This window comes from Mytilus trossulus, chromosome 3, assembly GCF_036588685.1.
Source record: "Mytilus trossulus isolate FHL-02 chromosome 3, PNRI_Mtr1.1.1.hap1, whole genome shotgun sequence".
NCBI classification, from domain to species: domain Eukaryota; kingdom Metazoa; phylum Mollusca; class Bivalvia; order Mytilida; family Mytilidae; genus Mytilus; species Mytilus trossulus.
In genome coordinates this window covers 21,499,650-21,521,767 of record NC_086375.1, presented here as the reverse complement: position 1 = coordinate 21,521,767, position 22,118 = coordinate 21,499,650, and the positions used below count along the sequence as shown (strand labels likewise).

Here is a 22,118-nt window from a genome sequence, read left to right as displayed (position 1 = left end):
CGGTCGTTTGCTGTATTTTCTTGGAAAAAACAGTTTTCCATCATCAAACAGAAGCTGAAACTGCTTGTAAAAGATTCTAGAACGCATCATGATTGTTAAAATAAGTTTAAATCACTTAAAAAACAATTTAGAAACTTGAGTATGTTTAAACAGGAAGTTTGAAAAGCATGTGTAAAAGAAGAAAAAAATGGTGAGAGTCACTATAATACGACTTTGAAAGTAAAACAGTTCCATCCTTATGTAAAACAGTCTTTAATATATCTATCCCATTAATGTTTGAAGGTTTAAGCCAATACAAACCATATTAGTCAGTATGAAACACCAAAACAATAACCTATTATGTTTTGTAGTTTACAAATTCTAAGCTGGTTACAATTGCCTTTTTAACTATGTTTGTATCTTTTCAATCAAGCAGATATCAGTTATTTCAACCAATGCATTGAAAAGAAACGAAAAATTTGTAATGAAGGGTTTAGTTTTTAAATTTATCAGTATTAACTTGATATTGAATACCGTAGAAATAACTTATTAATATGGATGAGTTAAAATTATTAGTTTGAAAAATGATAAGAGCGCCCTCTACAATATCAATAACAAAGATGGCGGAACGTAAACAAACCACCTTGCCTGCGAAATTTAACTTTTTCTCTAATTTTTTGCTTATTGTACTCTATAGTCTGAACCCTGTCTGGGAGGTCCAATTTTGGAGGGAAAAAAGCAGACTATACAAGGCTTTTAACGGTAATTATTGCACATATTTTTCGGCAAATTGTATACTCATAATTAACAATCAGCACTGCTGTCATTAGGGCATTGTGATTAAGTACCTACATAACAACCATTATTTCTAGTTTATCCTTCACAATGACAATCAATAAGATGCTTGATGAACGTTAATAATGCAGGGATATAGGCAATCCCCTATATCTGGTAAATGACATCATAATGGTGTGCATAATTGACAAGTTTTTTCCGGAGACAGACAAACTAGAAAGCGGTCTACTGATCTGACATAAAAAAAGAGAGTATGGTTTAGTTCTAAATTCAAACACCACAATAATCTTTAATAACTTACATATATATTACGGTATGATACTGATTAAGACACTATCTTCAAAAGAAACCTTAAATCAACTAAATATTATGAAAAGTTGTCTAGAAGTATTGAATAGTTATTTAAAAAAAATCTACCTGCATATTACACAAAAAAAATATGTATTACACACAACAGAATATTTGCACTGTCTTTTTCTCCCCCTTGATTATTGGTTGTAACTACGACAACTTTACTCACCATCAATATCAAATTTTTCTTTACTTTCCACTTGCAGTATAAATATGTATGGTCCATCTCTCCAAGTATCAAGTAAAGGTGATTTCTATAACAACACATTCAAAATCAAAATTTAAATGATTAAAGTTTTAAACATGATACTATGAATTGGAATTTGGTGCAAGGATATTTACATGTTAATGGTGTTCTAATGAATTACTGTAACGGTTTATTTCTTCCTCTGTGATATTTTATCCTGAGGATAATTTGTCCCGGTAATTTTTTTCCAGGCATGGTATTTCACAGGTTGATTTTTTCCAGAGGAGTGAAAATCTATCTGTGTTACGCGGATAGTATGTACCGGTATACATTTGCCATACTATATTTCACAGAACCTTGTGCAATAGAGTCCCATTAACTACTATGTAAGTTACTCACAATCAATATATACCTGACTATAATTATAAAATGTTTCACAAAGGTAGACCAAATTTGCATAATTTATCAAAGGGAGGTAATTATGAGCAATTTATATTTTAAAGATATTAATATAATATATTTCTGAATCTATTTCATACTGAAATTTTTCCTTGAATCTTATTTTTTATATATTCATTTATATAAAAAGATGACTTACAACTTGATTTAATAAGACAGATAACATTTCACAGGTAAATACTATCCAGCTGTTAAACATGCTTTTGTTCCAATATATTGTTATGCTATGATTTATCTGATTTCCATATAATCAACAACTACATAGATGCCAACCCCTTTTGAGACAATCAGTAACAAACTATCAAATTTTCCGTATTTTTGAAAAGTTTTCAGTAATCATTCAAAAACTTGCATTTACCAATAAAAATTACTGACGAGTGGTTGCAAAATGATGTGCACTAAAATTTGTCGTTCAACATGTTGTCTGTAGTATGAATTCGATTCATTAATTGTTTAGATGTTCTCGACTCGTACATTTTCGTTTTGTCAAGGAGAAGTAGAGAAAGGGGGAAAGCTACTTCATAAAATGCAAGTTTTCCTCTTCGGAAGTCAGTTAGTTCCCATCAATAGGTTGATAACTCCCGAGAAACCGGAAACATTACATTGTCGTTTTCTAAATACCGGACCAGGACGGAAAAGTAATGATAAAAATCCGCGATTTACAAAATTGAACGGCGATGATTGGGAATCCGTAACTATTCGACTTTGACCGTAATAGCGTAGTTTGTATCGCAAAATCGGAAAAACTACGGAAAAATCGTAATGGTTGGCATCTATGCAACTACATCTCTGTCCCCAGACAAAACTATTTATATAGTTAAAAATATCATGATAATCAAATTCTTCTATTACTGTTAACAGCAGTAATGCAACTATATTTCTACCTTACTTTTAAATTTATATTTGTACTGAGATCTGAAAACAACTCACTTTTACATGGTATTTCACTAACCTTATTTAATCATGATATTATTTTCACAATTACGATCTTTGAAATTACTTCTGGTTTTCTTCCCTATGTTTCATGATAATTTTCTTTTTAAAAGGATGATATTGACTTGAATATTTCAGGAAATTTTTTCAAGGATAATTTGTGAAATTATTTCCCATTATAATACATTTTTTTTTTTAACAATTTCGCTTTATTTCAAATACACTATTATTATTTCAAAGTATTTTTAGAGGATAAGTTTTTTCTAATAACTATTCAATAAGTTAACTACCCAGATAGAATTTCACGGCAAAGGAAAAAAATATCCCAGGGAAATATTTTCCTCTGGATAAAAAAATAACAATAACTATTGTGACATTTTTCCTCCAGATCAAATTTCACCCAGATATAATTTTGCTTTACATTACCCTGTGAACTTGATACAGATTACAATGATTGAACTGTTGGCAATGCATTGATTGTTATTTATTATTAATATGAATCTTAAACCAGTGTATTTGAAAACTAGAGGCTCTCAAGAGCCTGTGTCGCTCACTTTGGTCTATGTGCATATTAAACAATGGACACAGATAAATTCATGACAAAATTGTGTTTTGGTGATCATGATGTGTTTGTAGATCTTACTTTACTAAACATTCTTGTTGCTACAACTATCTCTATCTATAATGAACTTGGCCCAGTAATTACAGTGGAAAATATTTTCTAAAACTTTACAAAAATTTATGAAAATTGTTAAGAAATGACTATAAAGGACAATAACTCCTTAAGTGGTCAATTGACAATTTTGGTCATGTTAACTTATTTGTAGATCTTACTTTGCTGAACATTATTGCTGTTTACAGTTTATCTCAATCTATAATAATATTCAAGATAATAATCAAAATCTCCAAAATTTCTTTAAAATCACTAATTCGGGGGCAGCAACCCAACAACAGGTTGTCCGATTTGTCTGAATATTTCAGAGCAGATAGATCTTGACCCGATCAACAATTTTACATCCGATTTGCTCTAAATTCTATAGTTTCAGAGATATAAGCTAAAATCTACATTTTACCCCTATGTACTATTTTTAGCCACGGCATCCATCTTGGATGGTTGGCTGGGTCATCAGAAACATTTTGAAAACTAGATACCTAAATGATGATTGTGGCCAAATTTGGTTAAATTTAGCCCAGTAGTTTCAAGAGAAGATTTTTTAAAAAGATTACTTAAATCTTAGACATGAGTGCACACGCTGAAATGTCTCGCCTTCTTTACTTATCATTGATATTATGTTGATAGTCCTAAATATAAAGCTTTATTACACCTGTCAGTTGACCTATTGCTTATAGTTTAAGAAAAACATCCATAACAAAAAAAACATTAACACTGAGCAATGAACCGTAAAAATGAGGTCAAGGTCAAATAAAACCTGCACGACTGACATATAGATCATAAAATATTTCCATAGACCAAATATAGTTGACCTATTGTATAAAATATTAGAAATTAAGACCAAAACTCAAAAACTTTACTTTGATCACTTGACCATGAAAATGAGGTCAAGGTCAGATGACACCTGCCAGCTAGACATGTACACCTTACAATCATTCCATACAACAAATATAGTAGACCTATTGCATACAGTATAAGAAAAACAGACCAAAACACAAAAACTTAACTATAACCACTGAACCATGAAAATGAGGTCAAGGTCAGATGACACCTGCCAGTTTGACATGTACACCTTACAGTCCTTCCATACACCAATTATACTAGACCTATTGCTAATAGCATCTGAGATATGGACTTGACCACCAAAACTTAACCTTGTTCACTGATCCATGAAATCAGGTCGAGGTCAAGTGAAAACTGTCTGACGGGCATGAGGACCTTGCAAGGTACGCACATACCAAATATAGTTATCCTATTACTTAAAATAAGAGAGAATTTAACATTACAAAAAATCTTCACTTTTTTTTCAAGTAGTCACTGAACCATGAAAATGAGGTCAAGGACATTGGACATGTGACTGACGTAAACTTCATAACATGACGCATCCATATACAAAGTATGAAGCATCCAAGTCTTCTACCTTCTTAAATATAAAGCGTTTAAGAAGTTAGCTAACATTCCCCCCGCTGGATCACTATCCCTATGTCGAGCTTTCTGCGACAAAAGTCGCAGGCTCGATAAAAAATGGTAAAAAATTTACTATAAAGGGCAATAACTCCTTAAGGGGTAAACTGACAATTTTGGTCATGTTGGCTTATTTGTAGATCTTACTTTGCTAAAAATTATTGCTGTTTACAGTTTCTCTCTATCTATAATAATATTCAAGATAATAACCAAAAACGGCAAAGTTTCCTTAAAATTACCAATGCAGGGGCAGCAACCCAACAACGGGTTGTCTGTTTTGTCTAAAAATTTCAGGGATAGATATTGACCTGATAAACAATTTAATCCATATCAGATTTGCTCTTAATGCTTTGGTTTCAGAGATATAGGCCAAAATCTACATTTCACCCCATGTACTATTTTTAGCCATGGCGGCCATCTTGGTTGGTTGGCCAGGTCATCGGACACATTTTTAGAACTAGATACTCCAATGATGATTGTGGCCAGGTTTGGTTAAATTTGGCCCAGTAGTTTCAGAGGAGAAGATTTTTTAAAAGGATACTAAAATTTTAGAATAATGTTTAAAAATTTACTATAAAGGGCAATAATTCCTTAAGGGGTCAACTAACAATTTTGGTCACTTGACTTATTTGTAGATCTTACTTTGCTGAACATTATTGCTGTTTACAGTTTATCTCTATCTATAATGATATTCAAGATAATAACCAAAAACTGCAAAATTTCCTTAAAATTACTAATTTTGGGGCAGCAAACCAACAACGGGTTGTCCGATTTGTCTGAATATTTCAGGGCAGATAGATCTTGACCTAATAGACAATTTTACCCCATTTCAGATTTGCTCTAAATGCTTTGGTTTCAGAGTTATAAGCCAAAATCTACATTTTACCCCTATGTTTTTTATTTTTAGTCATGGCGGCCATCTTGGTTGGTTGGTAGGGTCACGCCACACATTTTTAGATACCCAAATGATGATTGTGGCCAAGTTTGGTTAAATTTGGCCCAGTAGTTTCAGAGGAGGAGATTTTTGTAAAAGTTTACGGACGACGGACTACAGACGCCAAATGATGAGAAAAGCTCACTTGCCCTTTTAGGTCAGGTGAGCTAAAAAAGTGAAAATAACTGTGGATTCATTCTTATTTGTGGGGTACATTTAAGGGAGGGGGGCTATTGCAGGTTAAAGGGGTATGTTTAAGGTTAAGGTTAAAGTTTTCACTTATTTTTCAACCAAGTAACAAGTTTACCATAGGATTGTATAAAGATTTCTTTACATTTAACATGTTTAAAGAAACTTCAACCCTTTATAGCTTGTTGTTCGGTGTGAACCAAGGCTCCATGTTGAAGGCTGTACATTGACCTATAATGGTTTAACTTTTTAAATTATTATTTGGATGGAGAGTTGTCTCATTGGCACTCACACCACATCTTCCTATATCTATAATCTCCAAAATATACACAGATACTATACATGTAAATGATTCAACACTGAACTGGCTTTCAAAGATAAATAAAAATTTGGCTGGTTTATTTTTTAGCTTCAGAGGTGTTGTGGTATAGAGTATGTGCATTGACCATACAAGACAACAGATAAAAAAATTCTATATACATGAATGTGTCAAATAAAATAATTACCGTGGCATGTTCTGGTTGTGTCTGAAAAATAAAATTTAAACATTAGAAATTATAATCATAATTAAAAAGTGTAAGGAAATATAGCTGTAAACTTTTCAAAAATTTGAAATTTAAAAATATGCATCCCCTTAAAAAAATAGGGGAAAAAAATCCCGCCCCCTTTTTGAAACCCCCTCTGAGCAATAACCCAAAATCTCAATCCCGGCTCAGAGAAAACCATACACTTAAACACAAGTAATTGTCTGGAAACTTGGAAAATGCTTGTTTTTGGCCCCTAATTCCTACATGTTTTGAGTAATTAACCCCAAATTCAATCCCAGGCTTCCCTTTGACATATGGAACCTTGTGGTATAATGTAAGAGAGATCCATACACTTACACACACGTTATTGTCTGGAAACTAGAAAATGCTTGTTTTTGGTAACTTTTTTGGCCATTACTTCCTAAACTGTTGGCCCTATAACCCCTTTAATAGATCCCAACCTTCATCTTGTGGTATAAAACATTGTGGTATAATTTCAGAGCAATTGAAATACTTATACCCAAGTTATTATCCTGAAAAATTAAAAAAAACTTCATAGAGATCCATCCATTTACTTTACATAAAAATTATTATCTGGAAACCAATGTGTCTTCTGACAACAATGCAGACGACGACATCATACCATTATAACATCCCAATTTTTTTTTTTAGGTCGTATAAAAACCATTGAGTGTCCAAAATGGCTGGAAACATAAAAAAAGCAAAATAAGTGACTACAGACAGTATTAGTGTGGTGACTACTTAAAAGAGATAGACATGTAGAGAAAATGTTTCGATGGGATTCAAATTACCTTCAATCCAAGGTTGCCCCTGATGTTAGGTAATAGTTTCTGATTTTAATGTACTAACCAAACAAGCTAACACCTATATCAACAAGAATTATATATATATCAAATTGATCAATCAAACTCACATGTACTGTAGTAGGTGCTTTGATGGGTGACTGCTGTGTTGTTAGTTTCTACAATAGAATAATTAAACACTTACATTTATTTCTATCATTATAATATGAAAAAAAAACAATTGGTACAAACCTAAACAGATTTCATTTTCTAATCATGTTATTCAATGTGAAATATACAATAAACACATGTGATAAGCTTGAAAATCATTCTTTTTGGTTTTAAGGTAAATCACTGTCAAGAGAAGTTGGGACTGCTTACAATGTTAACCGGGGGTAAAAACACATATTTATGGTAAACATTAACAAAAAATACTTGTCTAATTGTAGAGGGCTGTTTCAAAGTGGTCTGTCACAATCACTTTATACAATTACCTTTACTATCATATCTGATAATAGTATTATATGGACTGTATACATTGATGTTAAATACGATTTTACTTGGCAGATGTACATTTTGCCATGATGGGAATTCATGATGCTTGTGTTGAACTCTGTGAGGAAGATAGATTCTACCTTTAGACGAGATTTTAACAAAGATTTTCCAGGATAACTGTAAATCTGGATTCATTTTTACTTGTTTAATACATTTACTAATTTTAATGCTTTTTGTTGGATTAGGTGAACAACTAATTTAAGTGTTGAACAAAATAAATTACCTAAAGTCTACAGAATTTTTCAAATCATGAAATCAAACATGAATCAACAAAAACTAAAAATCAAATAAATTAACGAAAATCCATACATTATTTAGTCATTGTTTAGTGACTTCATTTCCTCCACTGACGTGAGGTAAATCTTTCATAACAGGCATACCACGCAGGAAAATTGGAACAGCCCAAACAAATGATGACATTGCCTTTCAACAGACATATGATTATAATCGAATTTACCTATGGGTGCCTACTCAAAGCATTGGAAGAATGGCATATTAGAGTTTATATATATTTCTTTAACACTTATTAGCATACTTTGATTTATTTAGAGACCTGATAAAAGGTTGTTACCTTTTCACTTGGCAAATCATCTAGGTACTAAGATCATCAGTAACCACATGTTAATTAACTTTTTTTACATAATTTTTGCAGAAAGGGATAACTTACCAAAGAATTAGAAAAAAAGCATTTAAATTTTTAAGATTTCTGAAAATTGATTGTAAATGTTACAGGTAACTGTCACTAATTTCATTTCATTCAAAACTTTTGGCTTTTTGTTTTCATATTTCTTCAAGTAATCCACCAAACATACAAAATAATTAAGTGGACATATTAGAATGAAATTCAAATCAGTGTGGCTGTGACTATTGATTGACAGATTAAATTCATCCATTGACTGGGACAATTTACGTGAATGTTTGTCTGTAACAATCACTGTCTGTTCACGACGTACCTACGATAGACATTTAAACTGTGGGGTCACCAAAGGTTTCTAAACGCCTTTAACTATAAAATAATTCGACAAATTAATCAGGAATTATCTTTATGTTTTGATTTATACAATTGATATAAATCAAAACATTGTGTTATTTCTGATTAATTTTTCGAATTACTTTATTTAGGTGTTGAGAACCTTTTGTGACCCCATAGTTTAAGAGTCTTTTACAAGAGCACAGTGAGCAGTGGTCGTTTCATACAAACGTTCACTTAAATTGTCCTAGTCAATGGATAAATTTATATGTCAATCAATGGCCTAAGCCACACTGTTTTGAATTTCATTCTATGATGCTTTATGAAGAAAAAATCATCTACCAAGAATATAGATTAATTATGAGAAGGGCATAAAAATAATAAAGTTACCAGTAATACACGGTGTCCAAGAATGCGAATTGTGGTATGGTATGTAAAAAATGTCATTGAATGTGATTAGAAAACCGTGGATAATTTTCATTTTATTTATACAATGACTTTGTGTCAGAAAATTTGGATTTTGAAAGATATCCAAAGCACAAGAATCATGAAACACATTGGAACAATAAACATGACTGAATTAAACAAATTAACTCAAGCACAAACTTTATATAGATTTTTGACCGTATATTGAGTTCCAAAAATCAAAAAACTTACACATTTTTAATATAGGTTAGCTATCCCTTAGATTTACATATGGCTCTCTTTTTTGTTGTTGTTGACAAACAGCAAACACCCTTTGTCCCAATACCACCAATAGAGTCATTAAACAACAACTTCTTTTCTGTTAAATTCATGTTTTACATTGTATAAATATTAAATTTGCATCTTGCATATTATTTTCAACACTGTTTGAGGTTTTGTTTTATTCTGTAATCATAATACTTGTGTTGCATACCAATGTATTTGCTTCATTTTATGGGGACTACAAACCCTCGCTTTGAAAGCAAAATAAATTTGGTGTAAACAGTCTAACAGAAGTCCATTTATCCAAGTTGTAGCTGTTTACTATAAATAAGTTTCTATGCAATTGCATGCATATACGTAGAACAGTGGTTGATATTTATTTAAGAATTTTTAAAATTATGTACTATTCCTAATAAATCAATATACTTGATATTGCCAATTATTACACTTGTATGTATGAAGAACAGTCACGCTGAGACTCAGTGGGAGTGTTTCATATGAATTAAATACAAGAGGCTGTCACAACAACAGCAAACCGGATTTATTAACATTTATTTGTATCCTGGCAATATCACAAGAACCATTACTGATGAATGGTGAAAGTGAGAATCGTCAATATCAAATTTGACCTCCATTTTGTCATCAGTAACAACATATTAAAATTTGAAAAGCTTAGATTAAATGGTTCATGCGTAAATGCATAGACACGACTGGAAACTCCATATTTCAATCTTTCAAGAACCAAAACTCCTGAACAGTAAAAGTCAAAATCATCATTATTGAACTTGACCTCCATTTTGTCATCAGTAACAACATATTAAAATTTGGTAAGCTTTGGAAGAACAGATCATGCGTAAATGCATAGACACGACTGGAAACTCCATTTTTCAATCTTTCCAGAACCATAACTCCTGAACGGTAAAGGTCAAAATCGTCATTATTGAACTTGACCTCCATTTTGTCATTAGTAACAACATATTAAAATTTTGTAAGCTTTGGAAGAACAGATCATGCGTAAATGCACGGACAAGACTGGAAACTCCATTTTTCAATCTTTCAAGAACCATAACTCCTGAACGGTAAGTCAAAATCGTCATTATTGAATTTGACCTCCATTTTGTCATCAGTAACAACATATTAAAATTTGGGAAGCTTTGGTAGAAAAGTTCATGCGTAAATGCACAGACATGACTGGAAACTCTATTTTTCAATCTTTCAAGAACCATAACTCCTGAACGGTAAAGGTCAAAATCATCATTATTGAACTTGACCTCCATTTTGTCATAAGTAACAACATATTAAAATTTGGTAAGCTTTGGAAGAACAGATCATGCGTAAATGCATGGACACGACTGGAAACTCCATATTTCAATCTTTCAAGAACCATAACTCCTGAACGGTAAAAGTCAAAATCATCATTATTGAACTTGACCTCCATTTTGTCATCAGTAACAACATATTAAAATTTGGTAAGCTTTGGAAGAACAGATCATGCGTAAATGCATAGACACGACTGGAAACTCCATTTTTCAATCTTTCAAGAACCATAACTCCTGAACGGTAAAGGTCAAAATCGTCATTATTGAACTTGACCTCCATTTTGTCATTAGTAACAACATATTAAAATTTGGTAAGCTTTGGAAGAACAGATCATGCGCATAGATGCCAACCCCTTTTGAGACAATCAGTAACAAACTATCAAATTTTCCGTATTTTTGAAAAGTTTTCAGTAATCATTCAAAAACTTGCATTTACCAATAAAAATTACTGCTGAGTGGTTGCAAAATGATGTGCACTAAAATTTGTCGTTCAACATGTTGTCTGTAGTATGAATTCCATTCATTAATTGTTCAGATGTTCTTGACTCGTACATTTTCCTTTTGTCAAGGAGAAGTAGAGAAAGGGGGAAAGCTACTTCATAAAATGCAAGTTTTCCTCTTCGGAAGTCAGTTAGTTCCCATCAATAGGTTGATAACTCCCGAGAAACCGGACACATTACATTGTCGTTTTCTAAATACCGGACCAGGACGGAAAAGTAATGATAAAAATTTGCGATTTACAAAATTGAACGGCGATGATTGGGAATCCGTAACTATTCGACTTTGACCGTAATAGCGTAGTTTGTATCGCAAAATCAGAAAAACTACAGAAAAATCATAACGGTTGGCATCTATGAATGCGTAAATGCATGGACACCAGTGATGGACACGACTGGAAACTCCATTTTTCAATCTTTCAAGAACCATAACTCCTGAACGGTAAAAGTCAAAATCGTCATTATTGAACTTGACCTCCATTTTGTCATTAGTAACAACATATTAAAATTTGGTAAGCTTTGGAAGAACAGATCATGCGTAAACGCATGGACAGGACTGGAAACTCCATATTTCAATCTTTCAAGAACCATAACTTCTGAACGGTAAAAGTCAAAATCATCATTATTGAACTTGACCTCCATTTTGTCATTAGTAACAACATATTAAAATTTGGTAAGCTTTGGAAGAACAGATCATGCGTAAATGCATGGACACGACTGGAAACTCCATATTTCAATCTTTCAAGAACCATAACTCCTGAACGGTAAAAGTCAAAATCGCCATTATTGAACTTGACCTTCATTTTGTTGTCAGTAACAACATATTAAAATCTTAAAAGCTTTGGTCGAACAGTTCATGAGTTAATGCACGGACAACATTTGATTGCCTCCCGCCTGCCCGACGTACATCCCCAAATCAATAACCGACATTTTTGTCACAAAAATCCAGTTAAAAATTAAAAAAAATAAAAATCCTCCTTCCCGCCCCATTTAAAAAAAAAACTGGATGAAAATCTACTAATTAAATTTACTTGGCCTTAAGTTAATATATGATGATAATTTATTCATAGATTGAATTGATTCCTTATATCCTCAAAGGAATATCTATACTTACAGTTTGAACAGCAGCTGGTTTTCCTGTATCCCGCTTATTTCTATTCTAAAATTGACCCAAAAACATATTTATGATGAGAAAAAAAATTTAAAAAAACAACATAATGCATTAATTACATTTATCAAAAATAAATAAATTTTCCCCTTCAATAAAAAAATGCATAAAAATAATTCTTGAAAAGAGGTAAGATTATACATGTATATGATTTTATGTATCTGCATAACAGATCCAATAAGCACACACCTTACAACTCTCCAAAAGACATATTTACACTTGTTTGCAAATTTGTCCGCCATTACATAACATCACACAAGTTCCCGTAAACTTTGACTTCATAATTCAAAACATATGACGTCACAACTAAAAAGTGATTGTTGCTTGACATCAAAAGGTTATTCGGTGGTGATATATGGTCATTCAGAGGCAAAATGCAGCTAAATACCCAAAGTGTAAATACGTTTATGACAAGCTGCTGATCAAATATGAAGTCATTCTGTTCAACCTTTTTTTCATTCAACATTTAAAAAAAATCTTTAAGTACAAACATGTATCAGAAACAGAATGTAGGTGTCCCACATACATATAATAAAGAGCAGCGCCATGAGCTCATAGCATGGTATGCTGGTTTCTTTTGTCGAAGAATAAAGTTCCATAATTCCTAAATGTCATTTCAGAAATTTATAAAAAATCTAAATACTGGGAAATTTAATTTTGAGACCAATATTTTTATTTCATTCCACCTATTAAACAAGTATCTGCAAACAGGTGGTAGGCGTTTTACAGATCTAAAAAGTTCTCACAGGTAAAAATCATAACTGTCAAGCTGATGACAAAATATTAAGTTGATCTGTTCATAGTTCAAGTAGTTTATGCTTGAAACAAGGTAAAACAATGATCTTGACAAACAAGGTGATTGGTTATTGCTTATATTCTATTATCTTTATATTAAAAGATAATGCTGAAAGATCTTATTCCAACATTTATGTGAGATTATGATCATAAATATGTTGCTATACTATATAAGATAATTCTCATTGTTTGAAATATAAATCCAAATGGACTGTTCATTCACTAGCCCTCTTTTTACTGTTTTCTGTTTATAATCTATCATACTTACAATAGGGGGATACTGTTGCATTGACTCTCCTGTCATTTCATCCTTTCTGTGGTCCTAAAAATAGATCAGGTATAAACCGTCAATTCTTTGAATATGTTAAAATGACACAACTTCTACAATATGAGTGCTCACACTGACTCACCTTCATAAATTATGATTGAAAGTTTGTATTCTGAAGGTTTTACATACTTTAATGAGATTACCAATTGTTCAATGAAAACAAAATCAAGGTCAAATAAAACAATATCAGCTAGTCATGTACACCTTTAATACAATCATTCAAATTTGCTCAATTGGTTACAGTACATGAAAAATATGATCAAACCACAAAAAAGTAAGATATAGCTATTTTATACAGCTTTCCTAAACCTTAAAACTTACAACCCTGGGAAACAGACAGAGAGTAAAGAAAGATTTGACTATAAAAAACAAAACACTGGATTTCAATTATATTTAGGCTTTAGAACGGAAAGTGCATTCATCAACAACCCAATTATTCAAATCAAATATGTTAAAATTAAGGACAAATTTACCTATTTTCTTTTTTTTCTTCATTGAAATTCAATAATCATATGTTCCATTTGTTATGTTTAGAAAAGAAAGTTTTATCATAAATAGTCCAATTATTTTCTACCTTATCATTGTGTTTAGCTATGAAACAAGTTAACAAATACTAAATTGAAATTTCATCTAGAAAAATGGTCCATTTTCATTATTCAAAAAGGATACACATAATAGAACAATAATTGCTTCACATTATCTTTTCTAAAGTTTGAAGTGAATCAAACAAAGGATCAAGACATTGGTAAGGCTCTCAAAAAGGGCAGACAGGCTGTTTCAATTTACCACTCAAACTTTGTTTCCAGTTAGTCTGGATAAACATAGATTTGGATTGAGATGTATAAAAAAAGAATCAAATTTTGAGTCAAGTCAAGAAAGCTTAAACACACTCCTTATTTCTATTTGATGTAAGACAGTTATAATAAATGCTTACACCAAGATCCCAGTGGTTGCTTTTAAGTATTGCTGAATTGGTTTTATATTCTGTCCAGTTGTAAGGCATTCCAGAGAGCCATTGAATTTCAGGATGTTGTAGAAAACTGTTCATCTGATTCTGTAAATATTGGATAATCATTCAGTACAAATACACACAAGTTCACAACTCTGTAATTAAATTTCCATTATTCAGTCAGTTAAAAACAGATGAACTATGCAAGTTTTTCACCAACAACATGTAAAACTGCTGTCTTGTTATCAAGTACAATGTGAAAAACATACTCCACACTTAATAGGATTGCAATATGCTTAAAGGTTGCTCTTAGAATGTTTAGTATGGTGAGATGTTAAGTTCCACACCACCATGCTGTCCTATGCAGTACAATAATGTATTTTTAAGTTATATTTAGAAGAATTATTAATGTTTTTATTTGAGATTTGTTCTGCCTAGAATCAATTAACGTTCAAAGTGATGTTATTTTGTGCATCTAGTATTCTCTTTTTGATAATGCTTTTTACACAAAGTGTTGTTTTTGTAAGAGTTGCATACCTCTTACCTATTAAAGAAGCTTTGAAAAAGAGGGACAAAAGATACCAAAGGGACAGTCAAACTCATAAATAAAAAATAAACTGACAACGCCATGGCTAACCAGATGCTCCGCAGGGCGTAGCTTTATACGACCGCACAGGTTGAACCCTGAACGGTTGGGGCAAGTATGGACACAACATTCAAGCTGGATTCAGCTCTAAATTTGGATTGTGATTAAATAGTTGACACAGCATAGGTTTCTGACACAGAATGAATGTGTTCTAATGAACTTAAAATTTTTGTTTTTCTCTTAGAGCAATTCACTATGCTGTTGAATATTAATCCTCTCAAAAAAATGTTTGAAGAAATTTTCATTTTATTTTTTTATTTATGAAATTTCATTTCAAATGAGAAAATTGAACCCATTTGTTTTAATCACATCCCCTTTCCCTTATTCCAAATTAATCTCAATTAAATTTCTAATGGAGTTTGCAACAATAACTACTCATTTAAATACATCATCAAATATTAAGATGTAAAAAACTGCTTGTTATCACTGAATGGTAAAGATTATTTTAATTTATCAGTTGGTAGTAAAAAGTGAATATACATTGTATATAACAAAGATTTGAGTTGATTCTGGACAAAGAAAGATAACTCCAATTAAAAAAAATATTGATATTTCACAATATTGTGCAATTAGATATTTCTTGCTTATTATTCTGGACAAAGAAAGATAACTCTAATTAAAAAAAAATATTGCTATTTCACAATATTGTGCAATTAGATATTTCTTGCCATTGTGCAATACTGTGCAATTGAAAAGACTTGCTATTGCACAATACTTAATATAATATTTAAGATCCTGATTTGGACCAACTTGAAAACTGGGCCCATAATCAAAATTCTAAGTACATGTTTGGATTCAGCATATCAAAGAACCCCAAGATTTCAATTTTTGTGAAAATCAAACTAAGTTAAATTTTGGACCCTTTGGACTTTAATGTAGACCAATTTGAAAACAGGACCAAAAATGAAGAATCTACATACACAGTTAGATTTGGCATATCAAAGAACCCCATTTATTCAATTTTTAATGAAATCAAACAAAGTTTAATTTTGGACCCCGATTTGGACCAACTTGAAAACTGGGCCAATAATCAAGAATCTTAATACATTTTTAGATTCAGCATAAAAAAGAACCCAACCGATTAATTTTTTGTCAAAATCAAACTAAGTTAAATTTTGGACCCTTTGGACCTTAATGTAGACCAATTTGAAAATGGACCAAAAATTAAGAATCTACATACTCAGTAAGATTCGGCATATCAAAGAACCCCAATCATTCAATTCTTGATGAAATCAAACAAAGTTTAATTTTGGACCCATTGGGCCCCTAATTCCTAAACTGTTGGGACCAAAACTCCCAAAAACAATACCAACCTTCCTTTTGTGGTCATAAACATTGTGTAAAAATTTCATAGATTTCTATTAACTTAAACTAAAGTTATAGCGCGAAAACCAAGAAAATGCTTATTTGGGCCCTTTTTGGCCCCTAATTCCTAAAATGTTGAGACCAAAACTCCCAAAATCAATACCAACCTTTCTTTTGTGGTCATAAACCTTGTGTTAAAATTTCATAGATTTCTATTCACTTTTACTACAGTTAGAGTGCGAAAAGTAAAAGTATTCGGACGACGACGACGACGACGACGCCAACGTGATAGCAATATACGACGAAAATTTTTTCAAAATTTGCGGTCGTATAAAAATGAAAAGGACAAACAGACAAACAATAGTATACATGACACAACACAGAAAACTAAAGAATAAACAACACAAACCCCACCAAAAACTAGGGGTGATCTCAGGTGTTCCGGAAGGGTAAGCAGATCCTGAAGACATTCAGTGTGTGACAACATTTTAAAAAAATTTCCTATCTTCATAGCATTCATATGTATGCATCTTTTTACCTGTAAAAATGGGGTCCAGTCTTCATTTTTTATGGAGGTACTGAAGACGATGTAAAAAAATATGGGGCTGAAATGTAGTTCAGTACTTTTTCTATGACTGAAAATAACACTGCTTCTGAAATTCACTTTCAAGTTATGAACATTTTTGCATCATCATCAGTAAACCAAGAGAAAGAAGAGGAGACTCAATTGCACACTTCAACTGCTATGACAAGGCCAGAAAAAACCACAAAACTTAATTTGTGTATTAAATAAAATACAGTAGACTATTTCCATCATGTCCATTGTACATAATGCTTATCACTATGGTTACCATTTCAATGTGATTTCTTGTACCGTAACCTTTATCATGTATATATTTATAAAAGGACATTTTTTTTTATTATATATAGATCAGTAGATTAGACCATTGGTTTTTCCATTTGAATGACTAGTAATTTTTGGAGCCCTTTATATCTTTGTTGTTCAGTGTGAGCCAAGGCTTCATGTTGAAGGCCGTACCTTGACCTATAATGGATTACTTTATAATTTGTTATTTGGATGTCCAGAGACTTGCCTCATTGGCACTCATACCACATCTTTCTATATCTATGTTCATTTATGCAATAACATAATGTCACTTGCAGTACTCACCGGTTCATTGATCATCATGTATTCCTCCATACACCTTGAATATCGTAGCATCCATTTTACTGTAAGTTCTGATGCAATATTCCCTTTGTCAGGATTTGGTGTAACTTTAAAGTAAAATGAAGCCATTGAAAACATCATGTTTAAGTTTTTAAATAATTTTCATGTCATCAGAATAACCTTTGCTTATTATCACAATGCTTCCCATTTTTGATTCACTACAATATGTTTCTTAATCGTATTATTGCCTTTATCATGGCCATGTATCATATTATATACTACAGCTGTGCTATTTGAGCAGTCAAATTGCATTGACTATATTATATATATTCATATGTGATATACAGTTACTGACCGTATATCACCTTGTTTATGACATTCACAATGCGTTTCCATAGAGTTTTATTTATGACATCAATCAGGTTCACAGAAATTTTACGTCGTCCGCTCCAAATTAAAAAAAGGATGGTTTTTACCCTAAATACTTCATTTAAAACACTTATAAGAGTTGCAGTATATAAAGAATAACCATGTTTTTGCTCTTATTCATTTATATATAGAATAACCATACATTGTCTCGAAATATCAATCGGTTATTTGTACTCAGCTTGAAACAGGTAGAAATGCTCGGCACAGCCTCGCTTTCTACCTGTTTCTAAGCCTTGTACAAATAACATTGATATTTCGAGACAATGTATGGTCATTCTATATATAAATGAATAAGAGCAAAAACATGATGAACAACTTAAGTATACTGATCAAGTTTCCCACAAAAAAATATGTTTATGATGTTACAGGGAATTTTGCTGGCAACCATTAAAACCAGTTTAGTTTGATATGGTTTAAAACTAGCTAAATACTGGAGAATAATGTTAGAAAGTGTAATTATACTCAATTTACTTTTTTTTTTAACTTATTGTCATCTTAGTTTTGCACCAGTCTAGCTTTCAAATATATCTAGAGGACAATAGAGTACTGACAGAAATATGAAAAGAATATTATTGACTATACAGTATAATTTTAAGTAGATAACTGAAAACTAGAAGATCAATGAAGTTTTTAAACAAAAAAGGGATGGAACCATGAATAATGTTTATAGCTGACAATACAAACAGTATGGGGTTTTCTCAATAATGAAGGTGGTATGGTTCCCTATAACTATAAATAGTTACATCTACTTCATTTGAACTGTAATGGATAGTAGTCTCATTGTCAATCATACCACATATCCTTATTTTCATTTCTAAAATTATCTTCTTTCATGTAGACTAAGTTGTGATTATACTGTTTAAGATCCTAATCATGCTAATAGGCTGATTTGAAAAGGATTTTTTTATTTAAGAAATGTTTCAAAAACAATAAATAAACAAACCTTTAACATATATCTTTGTGCTATTGTACATTATCTTGGATATAGAAGTGATATTGTTCTGAAATAAAAAATAAAATAACATGTACAATGAAAGTCTTCTGTGATGAACAGCGATATTATTAAAGTTACATCTGCTGATAAAATTGTACAATAAAAACATGATCTATCCATAATGAAATTCCTACAGATATGCTGCCAGTTTAAAGTGATCACAGAAATCAAGTCAAGAAGTTTAAACACATTGTTTTTCATGGTTTCATAAAGTTGAACTTGCTTGGTGACCATGGGACATTCTCCTCCTTTTGTTTGGGAAAACATTTAAAGCCGTTTTTAACATATTTCTCACCTCTTTTTGAATGATGACATCATGTTTTGCAGAAACAGAAATATTAATTTCATTGTCTAATAAATATACAATGTATTTTTCTTATTGAAATAAAAATTGAGAAATCTGCAAAGTGTTGTCACATCTGTAGCTATCTGTACGATATATATTTATACCAGCAATTCTTTTAACTGTGCAACTACAACAATTGAAGTTTAATTCCTTTGCCTGTATTTTAAATTGTTATATAAAAGAGGAGGGGGTAGGAGGGGTCCTGATCCTGAAAACCCGGGCTAAAATACATAGAATCCCAAGGTCCCGAATTTAAAGAAATTTAAATCTCGGTATCCTGAAAATCTTATAAGAATTCCCAGATCCCGAAAGGATCAATCTTGAGCTTTAAAACACCTGATCCCAGAGTCCTGATAAAGGTCCTACCTTGTCATAAAACATTGTCACATTTTCTATGTTTTGTTTTTTTCTTTCTCATAAACTGATGTTTTAATGTACCATTGTTTAGATAACTATAATTTATTTACTTTACAATAATACCAATAATATTTTCAATTTTAATCTTGTAATTATTTACTACTGATGAATTCAATGCATTCTTAAAATTAATAAATTCCTTTTTTTATTAGCAAACACTTAGAACAGTGGTTAACCAGATGCTTCGCAGGGTGTAGCTTTATACGACCGCAGAGGTTGAACCCTGAACGGTTGGGGCAAGTATGGACACAACATTCAAGCTAGATTCAGCTCTAAATTTGGATTGTGATTAAATAGTTGACACAGCATAGGTTTCTGACACAGAATGAATGTGTTCTAATGAACTTAAAATTTTTGTTTTCTCTTAGAGCAATTCACTATGCTGTTCAATATTAATCCTCTCAAAAAAATGTTTGAAGAAATTTTCTTTTTATTTATGAAATTTCAAATGAGAACCAGATGCTCCGCAGGGCGTAGTTTTATACGACCGCAGAGGTTGAACCCTGAACGGTTGGGGCAAGTATGGACACAACATTCAAGCTGGATTCCGCTCTAAATTTGGATTGTGATTAAATAGTTGACACAGCATAGGTTTCTGACACAGAATGAATGTATTCAAATGAACTTAAAATTTTTGTTTTCTCTTAGAGCAATTCACTATGCTGTTGAATATTAATCCTCTCAAAAAAATGTTTGAAGAAATTTTCTTTTTATTTATGAAATTTCAAATGAGAAAAATTGAACCCAATTTTTTAATCACATCCCCCTTTCCCTTATTCCAAAACTAATTTCAATTAAAATATTCTAATGGAGTTTGCAACAATTACTACTCATTTAAATACATCATAAATTATTAAGATGTAAAAAAACTGCTTGTTATCACTGAATGGTAAAGATTATTTAAATTTATCAGTTGGTAGTAAAAAGTGAATATACATTGTATATTGTATATAACAAAGATATAAGTTGATTCTGGACAAAGAAAGATAACTCCAATTAAAAAAATTCTTGCAGATATTTCTTGCTTACTATACTGGACAAAGAAAGATAACTCTTAATTAAAAAAAAATTTGCTATTTCACAATATTGTGAAATTAGATATTTCTTGCCATTGCACAATGCTGTGCAATTGAAAAGACTTGCTATTGCACAATACTTGATATAATAACTTTAGATCCTGATTTGGACCAACTTGAAAACTGGGCCCATAATCAAAAATCTAAGTACATGTTTAGATTCAGCATATCAAAGAGGCCCAAGAATTTAATTTTTGTTAAAATCAAACTTAGTTTAATTTTGGACCCTTTGCACTCTAATTTAGACCAATTTTAAAACTGGACCAAAAATTAAGAATCTACATACACAGTTAGATTTGGCATATCAAAGAACCCCAATTATTCAATTTTTGATGAAATCAAACAATGTTTAATTTTGGACCTCGATTTGGGCCAACTTGAAAACTGGGCCAATAATCAAAAATCTAAGTACATTTTTAGATTCAGCATATCAAAGAACCCCAAGGTTTCAATTTTTGTTAAAATCAAACTAAGTTTAATTTTGGACGCTTTGGACCTTAATGTAGACCAATTTGAAAACGGGACCAAAAATTAAGAATCTACATACACAGTTAGATTCGGCATATTAAAGAACCCCAATTATTCAATTTTGATGAAATCAAACAAAGTTTAATTTTGGACCCTTTGGGCCCCTTTTTCCTTAACTGTTGGGACCAAAACTCCCAAAATCAATACCAACCTTCCTTTTATAGTCATAAACCTTGTGTTTAAATTTCATAGATTTCTATTTACTTATACTAACGCTATGGTGCGAAAACCAAGAAAAATGCTTATTTGGGTCCCTTTTTGGCCCCTAATTCCTAAACTGTTGGGACCAAAACTCCCAAAATCAATACCAACCTTCCTTTTGTGGTCATAAACATTGTGTTTGAATTTCATTGATTTCTATTTACTTTAACTAAAGTTATTGTGCGAAAACCAAGAATAATGCTTATTTGGGCCCTTTTTTGGCCCCTATTTCCTAAACTGTTGAAACCAAAACTCCCAAAATCAATCCCAACCTTTCTTTTGTGGTCATAAACCTTGTGTCAAAATTTCATAGATTTCTATTAACTTAAACTAAAGTTATAGTGCGAAAACCAAGAAAATGCTTATTTGGGCCCTTTTTGGCCCCTAATTCCTAAAATGTTGGGACCAAAACTCCCAAAATCAATACCAGCCTTCCTTTTATGGTC

The 22,118-nt window shown here is 31.6% G+C and overlaps 1 protein-coding gene across 1 annotated transcript in view; it reads right to left on the bottom strand.

Moving 5' to 3' along the window:
• The window catches only part of LOC134710379 (transmembrane protein 87A-like), a 39,094-nt gene that overhangs the window by 12,985 nt on the left and 3,991 nt on the right, over positions 1 to 22,118 (bottom strand). Inside the window, exons 2-9 of the mRNA XM_063570735.1 lie at positions 19,054 to 19,111; positions 17,685 to 17,788; positions 14,548 to 14,667; positions 13,554 to 13,607; positions 12,437 to 12,481; positions 7,426 to 7,473; positions 6,471 to 6,491; positions 1,295 to 1,379 (exon numbers count right to left, since the gene is read on the bottom strand). Of these exons, the coding sequence (XP_063426805.1) occupies positions 1,295 to 1,379; positions 6,471 to 6,491; positions 7,426 to 7,473; positions 12,437 to 12,481; positions 13,554 to 13,607; positions 14,548 to 14,667; positions 17,685 to 17,788; positions 19,054 to 19,111 (535 nt within the window). The remainder of the gene's footprint in view (positions 1 to 1,294; positions 1,380 to 6,470; positions 6,492 to 7,425; positions 7,474 to 12,436; positions 12,482 to 13,553; positions 13,608 to 14,547; positions 14,668 to 17,684; positions 17,789 to 19,053; positions 19,112 to 22,118) is intronic.